This window comes from Bicyclus anynana, chromosome Z (genome assembly GCF_947172395.1).
Source record: "Bicyclus anynana chromosome Z, ilBicAnyn1.1, whole genome shotgun sequence".
NCBI classification, from domain to species: domain Eukaryota; kingdom Metazoa; phylum Arthropoda; class Insecta; order Lepidoptera; family Nymphalidae; genus Bicyclus; species Bicyclus anynana.
The window spans coordinates 10,333,575-10,351,686 of record NC_069110.1 but is presented as its reverse complement, the minus strand read 5'-3'; the positions used below and the strand labels follow the sequence as shown (position 1 = coordinate 10,351,686).

The 18,112-nt window shown below is 34.9% G+C and overlaps 1 protein-coding gene across 1 annotated transcript; it reads right to left on the bottom strand.

The window, feature by feature from the left end:
* Positions 1-13,078: 13,078 nt before the first annotated feature.
* LOC112048541 (40S ribosomal protein S25) lies at positions 13,079-15,277 on the bottom strand. The gene is made up of 4 exons (XM_024086114.2): positions 15,160-15,277; positions 14,851-14,943; positions 14,463-14,646; positions 13,079-13,195 (listed from the first exon to the last, which is right to left on the bottom strand). The coding sequence occupies exons 1-4, from the start codon at positions 15,160-15,162 to the stop codon at positions 13,116-13,118; spliced, it is 360 nt and encodes a 119-aa protein (XP_023941882.1). The 5' UTR covers positions 15,163-15,277; the 3' UTR covers positions 13,079-13,115.
* Positions 15,278-18,112: the final 2,835 nt, after the last annotated feature.

Sequence of the window (18,112 nt, the reverse complement as noted above, 5' to 3'; positions counted from 1 at the left end):
AACGTGACTTGGATATTAGGCATGTTTTTGTATTATTATCAACCCATATTCAGCTCACTGCTGAGTTCAAGTCTCCTCTCAGAATGAGAGGGGTTAGTCCACCACACTGGCCCAATGCGGACTGGCAGACTTCACACACGCAGAGAATTAAGAAAACTCTTTGGTATGCAGGTTTCCTCACGATGTGGTTCTTCACCGTTCGAGACGCGTGATATTTAATTTCTTAAAACGCACACAACTGAAAAGTTGGAGGTGCATGCCCCGGATCGGATTCGAACCCACAGCCTCCGAAATCGGAAGCAGAGATCATATGCACTGGGCTATCACACTCTTGTGAGTGAATGTGGGTGTCTTGTGAGTGAGTGAATTTGTGAGTATCATAGCACCGTACTCCAACGGGTACAGGAACTACACGGTTGAAACAGCGAGGCATCTGCTAGTATGAAAATAAGTCTGGTGGAAATATAAAGAGCATTTTATGAGGTATGCTTAAAATGGTATAAACGTATATGGATACATATGAAGACGACTATAACTTTTATATCACTTTGGAGAAGTGTCGCTGACTACCAGAACAATGTTAAAGCAGTCAAACGTCAACATACGAGTAACAACCTATTTTAATACCGCACTGTAGAGGAAAACCCAAATCTACATTTATAGGATTGGAATTTTAGAGATTTTTAATAAAGGCGGAATTATATTTGTCTGACGTGTCGTGTATTGACAGAACAAAACCGGTATCATACATTTTGTATGGCAACGTTTACACTTATGTGTTGTGACATATCCATCCATCACGACACACACACATAAGTATAAACGTTGCCATACAAAATGTATAATACCGATTCTGTTCTGATGCGTCAGAAACGACACGTAAGACAAATATAAATCCGGCTAAAATGTATTATACTGATTCTGTTCTGATGGGTCACGACACGTCACGTCAGACAAATATAATTCCGCATTTAGATGTACCACGATGGTCCAAACATTGATAATATTATTTTATCATTCACATCTGATATTGATTGAGCAATATCAGATTTGAATGTTCAACTATGAAATATAAACTGTAATCCTATTCTTGCTGGAAGAATTTATGTCTAAAAATATAAGAAACAGCGAATATTCTTCGCGACCAATAATGTTGTTCAAGTAATGGCACGGGCGCGGAACGTTTCATAGGACAGTGTCGAGGGATTAAGTCAAATGTCAAGTGAAAAATAAATGCACTGCTGCGGCATCTCGTCTCGTTTGCTGCATTTTTCCTTATAATATATTAAAATAAGCAGACGCCCCGCGGTTTCATCCGCGTAGCTCACGTTTAGGTCATCGCTCATTATTTCCGTCATTTCGATATAGGTACACTTCGAAGTGTTGGTTGTCGAAGTAATGGTTGAAGTATAAGTAAGTAAAGATAACAATCTTATTTTTCCCTTCGTGGTAACAAGTTTTTGTATCCACAGTTTTGGGTATCCAGAAAGTTTTGCTAACTTTTGACTTTACTGACAATGTACCTAATCATTGAAGTTTTCTACATCTCTAGGTTCTGAAAAGCTTCAGTGTACTATTGATTATGATACTCAATCATATTACTTTGTGCTAGTAGTATCTATTTATAAATATCTATTACCATATGTAACTGTAAAGGTTACCTACCTTTAACGTTACCGACCTTTACCTACATAATCAAATACACATGCAAATATATACATTTTACTCAAACGCACATATCGATTGTCAAGGAATACAATCGGAAATAATCCGTTCCTATAGCAACAGTAAATTGAAAGAAAATAAACATAATATTGAAAATCTTCTCACGTACCATGCAATCGAAACGAGCTCCGTGAAATAGGCCCTGACTGCGCTATTCAAATAAAATCTCTAAATGAAATATTATTTCCGAATGTCTGATCCTATTATCTATGTATCTAAGGTCTGATCATTCAAATTATAGTGCATATTATAAAGAGGTGAAGTTTGTAAGTGTGTGAGGATGTAGAGGGTAATCTCTGGATCTACTAAACCGATTTTGAAAATTATTTTAGCAATTGATTTATTGTTACGTTACTAGTGACTGTCATATACAACACTAGCTGTCGCCGCGCGGTTTCACCCGCATGGTTCCCGTATCCGTAAGAACACGGAGATAATATATAGCCTATAGCCTTCCTCGATAAATGGGCTATCTAACACTGAAAGAAATTTTCAAATCGGACCTATAGATTAGATATAGATAGTTACTGAGATTAGCGCGTTCAATCAATCAATCAAACGAAGAAACTCTTCAGCTTTGTAATATTAGTATTGATTTTATCATACATGATTATTTAATTTTTTTTTTATTTAATATTTTACCAACACGCTACAACAAAAATGATCGTATCAAATAATAAGAGACTAATAAAGAATCCTTTTTGCCTGAAATACTGTGGAGTACATTTTTGCTCAAGCTTTTAAAATAGAAATGAGATGGAACAAATTCATGGAGAATTATTTTCCATATACCCAATATACAAAAAAGGGCACGCAAAATGAAACTGTTCACTATTCCAACATGTAGGTTGGTGCAAACCCGCGAGTCACCTCTTGTTCGCGCGTTGGCATTGCTAAGCGGGGTATTGGAGTGGGACCCGGATTTAGATTTGTTTTTCTCCTCGCCTGCTGAATTTCACAGAACTTTCAGCAGATACGTTCAAGTAATTCAGGAATTATAGATAGTTTATATAAACACATTAGGTTAAGCCTGTAATGTTTATATATATATGTGTATAAAATAAATAAATAAATAAATAAATAAATAAATAAATAAATAAATTTTCATAAATAAGAATATTATGATTGCCCTTATAATAAAAATAAGGTATTTTACTGTGTACCGATTTAGCGTTCCGTAAATCAAATTATTTTTCGCTTTTTAGTTTATTTTTGTGATTTTGAAGTCTTTAGCGGGCGCTCGCGACTTTGTCCGCGTGGAATTAAGTTTTTCACAAATCCCGCGGAAACCGTGGATTTACCGGGGTTGAAAAGTAGCCTATGTGTTAATTCAGAGTAAAATCTATTTTCATTTCTTTTTCAGCCAAATCGCCGCAATATTGACAAAGTTTTAACAAACTTTCATCCCCTATTTTATCCCCTTAGTTAGAATGGATCAAAATTATTTCTTAGCTTATGTCATAACATCTACTGGTATGCCAAATTTCAGCCCGATCCGTCCAGTGGTTTGGCCTGTGCGTTGCTAGATCACCATGTCAGTCAGTCACCTTTGAGTTTTATATATTTAGATTTGAAAATCTCGGTTTTTCTCGACACTCATTTTCATTCGTTTGATTTAATTATTCATTCATACATTTTACTAAAACGTAATATAAGCTTCGTTTATATTTTGTATTAATTTTATAAATGTATTGTTTTTTGCGATGTTGTTATTCTCAAAGCCCTAGAAGTCAAAGGTCAAAAGCTGATGATTTGCGCAGTAACAAATGAAACAAACTCTGAAACAAATACAATTAAATTTTCCATCAAGGAAGGTGATTAGATTTCGAGCGCCTGCGTACGAACGGTAATCTCGTTAGTACGTGCATAATTGATTTTTAAATTATCGGCAGTACCTAGTATGTTTTACTGATAATTAATTAGTATTTGTATATTTATAGTTACTTTCTTTATTAACCCATTACCAGTGATGCATATGTCTGTGGGACCGGGTAATTTTAAAAATTCGAATAACTTTTGCTACCGTCAACGTTTTTTAGTGTGATTTTGACTATCTGCCGCATCAATCTTGTCCCATCGTCCACTCAATCTGTAAGGTCAAAGTAAGCGCTGGTTCTGATGTTTATTGGTGGGTAGGTAGTTTTTCCGACATTTCAAACAATTATCATCATTATTTCGACCCATATGTACAAAACCTTGACAAATTACCCATACGTCTACCTACATCTCCCACTATGGAAAAAACTGAATTAAAAATTCGTTCAGTACTTTTTGAGTTCACCACGAACAAACAGGCTTACAGACGTGGCGGTGGATTTTATTATATTTTATGTATAGAATAAGATTGTTAAAAGCAACATAATGAAGTGTGGAAGAAGGTATTAACAATAGTATGCCAAACTACAGTGCGCTAAATCGCTTATCAACAAAAGCGTGCCGACTAACCATGGTCAAAGCATTTTTTGGAAATCCATTAACATATCCCTTTCTGGAAACAAAGCCGATCTACGGACGTTGTTTCCGGGGCGGTATTTGGTGCTCGCCAGTTGTTTCGGAATATTCACTTAAACTGAGCAGACTTGACAGCGACATTTAGTGACGCCACTGGATCGCATTTATACGAAGAGCCTGCTAAGTCAGACATACTTCATTTATAAACTCATATTCGGCTCACTGCTGAGCTCAAGTCTCTTTTCAGTATGAAAGGGGTCAGGCCAATAGTCCACCACTTTTTCTTAATTATCTGCATGTGTGAAGTATGCCAATCCGCATTGGGCCAGCGTGGAGTTCCGAACTTAGCAGTGAGCCGAATATGGGTTGATAACAATAATATCATTAAAGCGATCTTTTAAAAAAAAATATAATAGAGAGGTACATCAGCTAGTTAAATAATAAATCGAAATACACAATTACTCAAAACCTAAGCGTTAGCTTTTAGAGTTGCCTGTTCTACGCTCAAAACATTAATCATCATCATTATCATTATCAACACATATTCGGCTCACTGATGTGCTCGAGCCTCCTCTCAGAATGAGAGGGGTTAGGCCAATAGTCCACCACGCTAGCTGAATGCGGATTGGCAGACTTTACACACAGAGAATTAAGAAAATTCTCAGGTATGCAGGTTTCCTCACTATGTTTTTTCTTCACCGTTTGAGACACGTGATATTTATTTTTTTTAAAGTACACAATTGAAAATTTTAGGTCCATGCCCCGGAGTGGATTCGAACCTCCCGGAGGCAGAGGTTATATCCACTATGATGGCTCTAATATTAAAACATAATATCAAAACATTAATATAAGATATAATTTTGAAGATAAAATCATTATGATTTCAATATGTCAACCAACGTCTCAGTTACCTTTTCTCATTATTTTCCTTCTACATCTGTCACGGTAAATCTCAGTTTAATGAGAAATTCAATTATGTATACTGACATAAAATAAATGATGAGTAGGTATTTTTTTCTGTCAGTCAGCAGTAAATATAAATCGATAATAACCTGCAAAAAATATTGTATATAAGTAATTCTGAATAATGTAACTCACTTGGCTTTCTAAGATTGTGGAAATCATGTTTAGACTCTAGTATAGCTAACAAAGTTTACAAATGTTACTCTGACTGTTTTATGTTCCACAACACAAAAGGAAAACTATAGAACCCTTGATGACTTGGTTGTCTGTCTGTCTGTTTATCTGTCTGTCAAGACCCTGTATATAAAAACCATACTCTTGTACCTTTATAATACAAGAGCCTATCAATACATATTCGGCTCACTGCTGAGCTCGAGCCTCCTCTCAGAATAAGAGGGGTTAGGCCTTAGTCTCCATCACGCTGGCCCAATGCGGATTGGCAGACTTTACACACAGAGAATTAAGAAAATTCTCAGGTATGCAGGTTTCCTCACTATGTTTTTCCTTCACCGTTTGAGACAAGTGATATTTAATTGCATAATTTTTTTATCTATATAGAAGAAAATGTCTGTTAAAAGTCTTTGTTTTATTATATCCTAGTGACTCGCCCCGGCTTCTTCGCATGAATACTACTTACAGGATATTTTTATGGCTCATCCCGCGCCCGCCGTCCTCTGTCAAGCGGGATGACATACGTACGGCTCGGCAGCCTCTGTACTTTTTTTTAAATATTTGATATATTTTCTGTACTATAATATGTATGTACTTTTTATATATAAACCTTCTTCTAAAATCACTCTATTGCTGATATCTGCATTAGAATCCGTTGAATAGCTCAAAAGATCTAAGCGAACAACTCAAGTGACTGCATTTTTACCTGACTACGACGAAGCCAAAAGGGAGGGCAATGATTTTGGCACTCTATGTATGTATTATGTGTGTATAATAAAAATAATAAATTATTTATTGAGCAAAAAAACCTTTTTCATACAAATATAGGTTGAAACGGCATCAAAAGGTGTCAAAAGATTCATTATAATGGTCCGGGTTACATACTCGAAGGCTAAATATACACTTTATCAAAATTTTTTACGTATATTTCTTATGATATCAAATACGTTTACGTGTTTGGTATTAAAATAAAGGTCTTGGCACATTACGAACTTGTATATGTATCATATTGTATTGATTAAGTTAAGTACATCTTTGCAATACTGAACAGTTCGCGCGGTCCAATCGTTTCATTTCTATATCAGAATGCAACGGTGAAGATATTGCTCGGCGCGTGTGACTGATTAGGAAACGGAAAGGTATTATATAAAAATCGAGTTTAAAAAAAAAATCAAAAGTCATTTATTTCAAGAAGGCTCAGTTTACAAGCACTTTTTGACACGTCAGTTGACTATTTGTAAAGATTCTACCACCTTTTCGGAAGGCTGGTTCTGCTGAGAAGAAACCGGCAAGAAACTCAACAGTTCCTCTTTTTTAAAAAAAATCATACAGTATTATAATTTACAATTGATGACAACATTACAATTTCTTATAGGTTTACTTCCTGTGTGAAGGTGGAAGCTGATTCAATGGCCTTCAAGCACCTTTATCTTTAAGGAACTCATCAATGGTGTTGTAACCTCGACTAAGTAAATGTTTTTAACACATTGCTTACAGCTATGCATTGGCAGGTCCATCACAGTCTTGCGGATCTTGTTATAGAAGAATACACCCAAACCTACAAAAGATTTTTTTTACTCTTTGAAGACGATACGCAGAAATAAATAACTTAAGCCCGTGTCTAGTACCGAAGACGTGGGTTTAAATCTCCTTTTCTTTTGTACAAATTAATATTTTGTGTTACATAGACTATACTGTTATAGAGTGACGAATAAAATATATAAATTAAATCTAAGAATTACACAGTATATTAAATTTAAATTTATTATAATAATTTTTATTCCTCACTCTATTGTATTGAGTATTAATGTATATTGATTATGTTTGTCCCCTAAATAAATTTTCAGATACTGTTATATTGACAGGCTACTGTTAGTATACCTATTTCTTTAAACTTTTGACGAAGGGACTCGCGTGATTTTAATTGATATATTGCTCGAATTGCTCTTTTTGAAGTACTAATATTGAATGTATATCAGCAGCTTTGCCCTACAACAAAATACCGTAACACATTACGCTGTGAAACGCAAAATAAACAAGCCTAGCTGTATCAACATCAGTAAACTGTCTTATTTTTCTCACTGCTGCTACAGCTGAGCTAAGTTTACCATTCAGTTTTTCTATAAGAGCACCCCACTGAAGTTTACAGTCCAAGGTCACTCCCAGGTCACTCCCATTTAAAAACTATAATAACCCGACTACGTAAAACGAGGTCTACCTATCCCTTTTTACGTTATCGGGTTATAGTTTTTAAAATGTATTTTTATACTGTGTAATGATAATTACTATTTAAATGTATTGAAACAACAACCAATGATTATGAAATACACATGGCATCAATATACTACAGCATAATACAGCTGATACATTTTCTATTCCACATATACACAAAAGAAATAGCCTTGTACTTTTTTGTGTATCTATTGTGTGAAAGAAAATACAAATGACAATGGACTGTATTTTAGGAAAAATCTTTGTTGTTCTAAAACAAAGCATAAGAGCTTGTAAACAAGGTATAGTTTTGTTTGGAGGAAAGGACAAATATGAGAGTTTAAAACAATAAAGCCCGATGTTCTGTGTGTATCTTTACGTTGCTATTCATACGAGTATTTTATAACAAATTAACGTGTTATTGAAATGACATTCAAAATTGATTGTGAGTTTTAACTTACCTATTTTAATAAATGTACCTATATTAAAATAATGTTAAAATTAAAAATTAAACTTTCTTTTTAATTTGTATAAGCTTTTGTGAAGATATTTGTTTGCTTTGTTAACAAGATTTTATATTGGGATAATGAGAGAGCTTTTATACTGTCTATTATAATATTCAGTCTCTGATAAATAAACTGTTGAAAATATTATTACAAAAACAAAAAACCCGTCCGCTTAAGCGCAATGAACTGAGAAAGAGAAAAACAATTATCAATATAAAATCAATATTTATATAAAATTCTAACTAAATACTTTATGCTGCCGTAAGCAATGACACTGTATACCACTTACTCTAACCTAACTGTGATTTTTTTTTATTCTTTACAAGTTAGCCTACAATCTCACCTGATGGTAAGTGATGATGCAATCTAAGATGGAAGCGGGCTAACTTGTTAGGAGGAGGATGAAAATCCAAACCCCTTTCGGTTTCTACACGGCATCGTACCGGAACGCTAAATCGCTTGGCGGTACGTCTTTGCCGGTAGGGTGGTAACTAGCCACGGCCGAAGCCTCCCACCAGCCAGACCTGGACAAATTAAGAATCTCAATCTGCCCAACCGGGGATCGAACCCAGGACCTCCGTCTTATAAATCCACCGCGCATACCACTGCGCCACGGAGGCCGTCACGTGATTACGCCATGGACACCTCCATTATATAATGGCTGCGATCACGGCTCTACCTTGGCCATTTTGTACCTATGCATTTCTCTATTCGTTATCAACCCATATTCGGGTCACTGCTGAGCTTGAGTCTCCTCTCAGAATGAGGGGGGTTAGGCCAATAGTCCACCACGCTGGCCCAATGCGGCAGACTTCAGAAAATTAAGAAAATTCTCAGGTATGCAGGTTTCCTCACGATGTTCTCTTCACCGTTTGAGACACGTGATATTTAAGTTCTTATGAAATGCACACAACTGAAATGTTGTGTGCATGCCACGGACCGGATTGGAATCCACACCCTCCGGAATCGGAGGCAGTGGTCCACTGGCCTATCACGGCCTCATTTCCTATATCTATATCTACTCGTATCTGAAATATTTTCATGTTTCGTCATTTTAGACCCCTTTTTTAATCAGTCGGGTTATAAACTTTATTTTTTTGCAATGTCTAAACAATAACAATATGGAGTAAAATGAAAATGTTTATTATTTTATATTGTTTCATCTAACAACCAAACATGAGGCTCTTGAGATGTCGGTAGGGATCTTTGCTATTATGCTGAAACAACTATGAAACACAATGAATAACAAGTCAAAGCTAACATTCTTGTGGGTTTGATTAAATTATTGAGGTCTTCTTGTTTACTTAGGATAATTTACACTGTATTACTCCGACCGTATGTCTGTCAGATTGTTCGTTTATCTGTACCTAAGTGTATTATATAAGTATTTGTCTGTTTGTCGTTTTAACTCTCAGACTTATTAGTTACATAAGGACTAGTATCGCACCCAAATACACGATCAAAAATTTATAATTTTTTGAGAAAAACAAGCTTAGATTAGGTTCTTAGATACCTTAGATTAGGTATCTAAGAACCTTAGGTTAGCTCTTATACCTAACTAGAATGGTAGACCGTTGTTTACACCATTCAACTACACAAAAAGGGAGCTCTATAACCGACGAACACGATTACAACTATGAAACATCCAATCTAAGGGAAAGTATTTATAATCGCATTTAATAAGTTTGTAAAATGGCGGTAAACAAAAAAAAACCTTGGCCGGGTTTGTTGTGGGCTTTTCTCGGACCAAGGCGTATTTGTGGCCCTCGTAACTTTAATTATAAGTTTTTTACTATTATTACCACCATTAGATTAAATTAAATTATGACATAATCCTGACTTTTCAAAAGTGCTTGTTAACTAAGCCTAATTGAAATAAATGAATTTTGAAATTTTTTGTTTTCATTGATCCTATACCTACTTACTTTGACAGAAAGTAACGTCTAGCGAGGCAGGTACTCAAAAGAAAAGCTATTTCATAATTTATTGAATACAAAATTTCCAAAAGTATTTAATTTTAAACGTAGTTATCTGATAATTTCCTGTCGCATCAAAAGGAATCCACTTCCAAAAACAATATAGCAAGTCTAGCAAGAAAATCCACATGTCAAACCTTCGTCACAGAATAATATAATATTCCTACTTATCATACCTACCTACGAGTATTCGTTTATGAGAATATCATAAAACCTCAATTACGAAATCATTCTACTATTTTCAGTGTATTAAATTATTAAGTCCAAGTTTAAACATCTACTTTATATTAGTGAAATTTATAAAATAACTAGCGGACGCCCGCGACTACGCGACGTAAACTTTTAACTACCCCTACCCCTTATTTTTAAAATTTTTCCTGTCATAAAAACCTTGACAATAACCGTCCACGCGTGATGGCGTTACCAAGGGATATATGGATTTATATTTATATAAATAAGACACTCGTAATAGATGTATTTTAAAGATTTCTCGCAAGTTGGGGAAAGTGCAAGTAATCATCTTCTTCATCAATCATAAATACATATAAATTAAATTGAAGTAGGTATGTGTGTCTGTGATTTGAAAATAACAAGTGCTTATAATTATTTTACACGACACTAAAACAAGGGTTTTTAAATTTTTGTCTGTCTGTCTGTATATCTGTTTATTCGGGATAATTTCTGGAACGGCTGAAATGATTTTAATAGGACTTTCACAAGACGATAGAGGAGGTTATGGAGCAACTGGGTATAGACTACTATATACCAATAAATACAAGGTGCCCGTGAGATTTGTGAAAAACAGAATTTCACGCGTACGACTTTGCGGGCGTCTGTCTCATTATCAACCCATATTCGACTCACTATTGAGCACGAATCTCTTCTCCGAATAAGAGGGGTTAGGCCTTATTCCACCATGCTGACCCAATCCGAATTAACAGACTTCACACACACAAGAAAATTCTGAGATATGCATGTTTCCCCACGATGTTTTACCTTCACGGTTTGAGACAAGTGATATTTAATTTCTTAAAATACACACGACTGAAAAGTTGGTGGTGCATGCCCCGGACCGCACCAAAACAAACTCACAAACTTTTCCTCTTTATAATATTTGTATATATAATATGTGCTACTTCTGACGAAAGAAGCTTCTATAACTATCAGTAATGTTGTTTAGTCTTCCTCGTAGCTACTCGTATAGTAATATATTATTACCCATCCAACTTTGAGAATTTATATTAGTAACAAGTCCTACGATTAACTCCGCCAACTTTCCCATCAAAGTTCAAGCTACGTTGCTGATAAATTGGACTCAAAGTGATTGATGATTACTTTGTAAATGTATTATTAGACTTACCCTTAGATAATAGGCACACATTTATAAAAAAAAAGCTATTACAAAAAAAAAACTTGTTATCTACATTATCCTCAAAGGAAACTAAAAATATCATTTCGGATATTTTTTTATAAAAGCGCGCTACATTTTTTTATATCTCTTGTCATCAAAATGTCATCATTTTTGACGGTCTCCGTGGCGCAGTGGTATGCGCGGTGGATATACAAGACGGAGGTCCTGGGTTCGATCCCCGGCTGGGCAGATTGAGATTTTCTCAATTTGTCCAGGTCTGGCTGGTGGGAGGCTTCGGCCGTGGCTAGTTACCACCCTACCGGCAAAGACGTACCGCCAAGCGATTTAGCGTTCCGGTACGGGGTGTGGATTTTCATCCTCCTCCTAACAAGTTAGCCCGCTTCCATCTTAGACTGCATAATCACTTACCATCAGGTGAGATTGTAGTCAAGGGCTAACTTGTAAAGAATAAAAAAAAATGTAACACGCATATATATTAAGTATGCATGTTACTTTTTGATGGCAATACAAAAAAAAAACTAGCTGACGCCGAGCGGTTTCACTCGCGTGGTTCCCGTTCCCGTAGGTATATGGGGATAATATATAGTCTATAGCCTTCCTCGATAAATGGGCTATCTAACACTGAAAGATTTTTTTTTAATCGGACCAGTAGTTCCTGAGATTAGCTCGTTCAATCAAACAAACTTTTCAGCTTTATAATATTAGTATAGATAAAGGTACCTACGTAAAACCTATATTTCGTATCAGAATTAAAATATTTTTAACGTTTCAGTTTTAAGAGACCTTTACAGAAAACTTTAAAGGACTAGAGAAGGGTAGCCACAAAGCTTCTGGCGACTGGAGACGTGATTCTTTATATCCTGTAAAAAATATCAAATAGGCTAGTTGCAACTTTTTTAAATGGTCTGATATTGTTCATTGTCGTTCTACTAAATTGAAATAAATATATCTTAATTTTATCGTTTCACTAGTTAATACCCGCGACTTCATCCGCATGTAGTTAGGGTTTCCACGATTTTTTCCAAATATCCAATAGGTTTTGTGCGAAATAGTTCATACAATCTGTTTTTCGCAACATTCGGGAAACCATAGATTTTTTCGGGATAAAAAGTAGTTTGATCTATGGCTCAAGGGTATTATATTATCTTTTTTTTTTTATTCTTTAAAAAAAAAATTATCTTATTCTTATAAATGAATATTGATTTCATTTCATTTGATACAGCTGCGAGCTGCACAGATTTATTGTCAGCATCTAATGTAATACCTACCACTTTATTGTCAATGTCAATAACCTGCTATCAGATGGACAGATCATACAAAAAAAAAGAAGAAACGTGTGCGTTTCGGGACGCTCGACAGAAGTGACAACTTAAACATGCAGCCGAGAGAAAGGAAAGCCAGACCTTTGACAATATAGAGTATCTATGAGCCAGACAAAGTCCGCCATAATGTGTTACGTTACCAAACGTAACATGTTACCCTCATCATCATCATCATCATCATCATCATCATCATCATCATCATCATTATAGGAAACAGGAGTATTGTTAGCTATGGAGCTTACCCAACACAAAATTAGGAGTACAAAGCAGGTTGACTGGCTATTGGTCTATTGTGATTAGTAATTTACTTTTATTATTTTTAACAGTAATCTTTAAAATAGCTTTACAAAGTTTGTAAATTGTTAAATAAAAACATAGATATTTTGTTTTTTGTTTAATTTAAAACTTATACATAATACTAAGCGGCAGGTTCATCACCCTTGGTAGCTCTTGTATATATTACTTGGCCGTGATGTTGTACTATTTGCTTGATTAATCCTGGAACAAGCAATTTCAGTTTAACAAATATATAAACCAGTCTGATAATAATTTATTGTGATATTAAATTATTATCAGACTCAATATATCAGTTTTTAACTGTCACAGACAATCCAGTATGAAAAAAATCATCATTAAACTATAGAAAACATTTACAATGACAAAAGAACAACACTGAATGCTCTCAAGGTGCAGTCTTGCCTAAAGCTTGCCTAAGTCTAAAACTCTGGGGTTGCCAGGTCTAAGCAGGTTAGTAGATGTTGTCTGTATACCCTCACATGTTATTCAGTTGTCTAATCTATCAAATGAAAGCTTATCATATTCATAATTTAACTGTTTTAGGTTGCCATATTAAATTGTTGGTCTTATTTAAATTTGCCTAGATTATGTATTAGTCCAGTTACTATCATCATCATCATCTCAGCCGATGGACGTCCACTGCAGGACATAGGCCTTTTGTAAGCACTTCCAAACATCACAATACTGAGCCATCTACATCCAGCAAATCCCTGCGACTCGCTAGATGTCTTTGTTGGAATTCAAAAAATTTCTTTGTTTAAATTGACCAATTATGTCAATACATTTATTTTTTTAATATTGGGACAGAACAAAGATCTGATCCACCCCATCTTAAAAGCCTATGCAAACAGAAAAATTTCATAACTAAATAGTACCATGCACAGTACACATTAAGACTACAACATAATATGGCATACCTAAACACTCATATTTCAGTCTGTGCAGGCTAAGGTATAACCTTTATCTATAACAGAGTAACACTTTGCAGGGCATGTAAATGACATATCCTATATGTCCTATGCACTACCATTGGCAAGCACAAGGTTTACACTCGAGCGAGCACAATATGCCAAAGAGTTGATGAACCTAAAGTGCAGACAAGGCAACCCACACCTAACAGTATTGTTCAACCCCCACAATGTTGGCCAAGGATTTCAAATGGGTTGCAGGGAGCCGCTGAATGCTGGTGGCTTGAGACCATGTTTGAAAGACATTACAGGAAGCCTAAATTTTGTAGTGAATGTCTATCAACTGATGATGAATTAAAATTTAAAAAAAAATTCACTAACAACAAAACAGATGTTTGTTTATGTTTACAAATTCTAGTCATACTTACAAAATAATGGAAACATACATATTAAATTCAGTAGAATACAAAAAGCAGTGATCTAAACAACCAAGTCAAAAGAGCAATTAAAAATATCCCTATTATTTTGAAAGAAAGATAAATATTAATAGTATTACTAACCTTTGTCTCTAAGTTCAATGAGCGCTCTCCTCGCAAGGGACCCCCGGACCTTCAACCTTTCAGAGACAACGGCAGGTGTGATTAACTTGTACTGCGGCACCTCCTTGTACAGCTTATCATATGTGGCCTTGTCAAACAATACTTGATTGTTAAGTTTGTCACGAACTTTTCCTTTGGACCATTTCTGCAAAATCACAAATCGAATTTTAACAAATCTAACATTAAAACAAGCTATTCCAAATTAAATTTATTACCATCAGACTCAATATATCAGTTATTTTATGCTCTCATAGCAGTCAAGCGTGTTTGAAATAATCATTTGGTAAATAAAAATTCTACGTCTTTCTTCACCTTAGCATAACCTCAAATTATATATTTATGTTCGAACCTTCTTTTTAGCTTTGCCACCACCGGACCCCTCCTTTTTCTTTTGTGTCTTTTGGGGTTGTTTCGCCGAAGACTTAGTGTCCTTTTTGGGCGGCTGAAAGAGAAATACAAATAACTATATTGTTCCAGCATCCACGCGGTGGAATTGTTTTGTATTTATGTATGTAATACATCTAGATTATGAATTTATCACAACTTTTGTTCAATAACAAATGAAAAAAAAATAAATGAAATAAATGAAAATGAAATACGCAAATGATTCATTTTACATTTATTTGCTACATGATATTAAATTCACATGAACACTCACCATCTCGAAATTTTAAAAGAAATCAAAATATTTTGACGCGAGATTTTACAAACTGACGTTTCGTTCGACTCTCGTGTCAACTGTCACGTATTTGACTTTGACATTCAACACAGACTACAATACAGATAACAAAATTATCGAATAAATTGATCGATACTAATAAAAATCGATCGAGTTTTGTTCGACGTTTTTTTTTCATTAGTTACAGATTAAATAGGTAGTCTATAATAATTATACTTTTTCTTGAATACTGCGGATTGCTCTATACCAACTTTCAACTCCTATTTTGGGTATGTGGAGGTTAGAAAGAGACAAAAAGTAGCCTATGTCACTCTCCATCCTTGCAACTATCTTCACTTACAAAATCACATCAAATCGTCGCCGTGAATGACGGTCAAACAAACAAACAGACAGACACACATACTTTCACATTTATTTGAATTTTAATAAGCAGAAGACCAGTCATAAAGCAAGGCGCGCCACTTTAGTGTTGCAGGGATGCTTCCAAACAAAATTAGCTGTCTGAAGATGGGGAGGGGGTTAGTAATTCCCTAATTCCCTAAGTAGTGAATTCAGCGAAAATAATTATCCGATTTGTTAGGGATTCAAATACACGTACCTAATCCATGTAATATGATAGTAATTATTGCAATATCAAATGACCAAACTTTTCTGTTACGATCATAAGTCATTCATTAACATCATAATTATAACAGCCGTTGGACGCCACTACTAGGCCAAAACGGTCTCGAGCCGCCAACATCCAGCGCCTTCCTGTAATCCTGTGATGTCCTTAGTCCACCTAGTGGGGGTCGACCAATACTGCGCTTTCCTATGCGGGGTTGCCATTCCAGCACCTTGGGACCCTAACATTCATCAGCTTTTCAAACTTTATGGCTAGAAAACAAGGGATGATTGAATGTTTACTCACTTTATACTGTAAGACCGCGAATAATTAATGAATAATTGAATAATTTCGATAATTATTTTTATTCGATAAAATTTATATTGGACCAACTTCGAATTTTTATATTGGAAATTTATATTGGACAAATTTATATTGGACCCTTTATATTTCGAATATAAATTTGGAAAAACAATTTCAACCCTAAGAGTAGGAAAAGACGCAATGATTGATGGTTTACTCATTCATTGGCACCGCCTTCAAAGTAATAGAAAATATTATAATGTTTTGTTTCGCTTTTTAGTTACCTGCATACGTTTGTGATTTTGGATGGGGGTAGTTTTTTGTTTTTAATTATTTACTAAAAAAAAATAGCACAGATATTCTTTAAACAATATAAAAAACTTCGTCCCCGCACTAAAAGCTTTCCGATGTCAAATAACATGAAAAAAAAAACAAATTAAAAAAAAATATCAAAATCGGAACTGTTTCTGAGGACTTCCGAATATGCTTGTTTTAAGTTTTCGTTAACGCGACTACTACACTACATAAACTGAACTTTTATGTCTTGTAAAAAAATTTCAGTGAACATGTTTCAGCCCGGATTTGAGAAGACGTTGGTGTTACATGTTGCTCTAGTTTCTTGTTTTCTTCTATGAACAATAATGTAAACATTATAATTCGTCGTGGGTTCGATTCCCACAACTGGAAAATGTTTGTGTGATGAACATAGGTTTTTTCCAGTGTATGTAATGTAATGTATAAATACATTATATAAATACTTATATAATGTATTTATACATTATATAAGTATTTATATGTAGTATAAAAATGTATATGAATATTATAATATCAACTATCTTAGTACCCATAACGTGTATTGTTTAAGTATATTTATTTAAAAAAAAATTATTTCAATGTCCGGCAGTCAGATACAATAAAGAAACCTAATCCACGCGGGCGTTTTTTAGATATCCACTAGTATTATTCGCAAGGCTAAATAAACATATCCAATGTACTACTATCACGAGTTGTACAGAAGTTAGAAGGGAAAGTAAACTCCTATCTACGTAGAAGTAAACTTAACAAGCTCCACGAGAGTCTTGGTTAGACGCATAAATGCCTCTAAAGTTTATTTGAGTGCTTTACTAACTACTACCTACCTAACTACGGTGTTCATTAAGTACTGAGAATAGTAGGATGCAGTTATTATTAAATGCTATTTTATTCTTCTACGTAGTCACCATTTTGGAGTATAAATTGGCATATCTTTTTTGTAAACATAAAATTCATTCAGAGACAAATGTCACTATTCCAATCCCCTAATTGATTAATATCAGTTTAATTTTAAGAGCGAGTGGTCAACCACCTGATACTATTATATCCAGTAAGATAGTAGTGGGTGATAATAGCAATTAGGCAAGGTATGGATACGATTTATTATTGCCGATGTTGCGTGGTGGATTTATGCAATATAATTCTGAGTTTATTTCATTATCATCATCATCATTATCATTATCAACCCATATTTGGCTCACTGCTGAGTTCGAATCTCCTCTCAGAATGAGAGGGGTAAGGCCAATAGTCCACCGCGATAGCCCAATGCGGATTGGCAGACTTCACACAGGCAGAGAATTGAGAAAATTCTCTGGTATGCAGGTTTAATCACGATGTTTTTCCTTCACCGTTAGATATTTCATATAACGCACACAACTGAAAAGTTGGAGGTGAATGCCTCGGACCAGATTCCAACCCACACCCTTCGGAATCGGAGCCACAGATCACATCCACTGGGCTATCACGGTGATGTGTTTATTTGCCTATAAGAAATGTAAAACTTTTTATAATAATCAACATTAATTTTCTAGATATTAGTAACTTATTAGATATAATAATTCTACTATAGTGCTTAAATCGGTTAAATTGCTAACTTCTAAATAAAATTCCGCAGACGAACCAATGTCACTGACATAGCTCAGCGAGTCGCGAAGCTGAAGTGGCAATGGTCAGGCCACATAGTTCGAAGAGCCGATGGACGTTGGGTTGGGT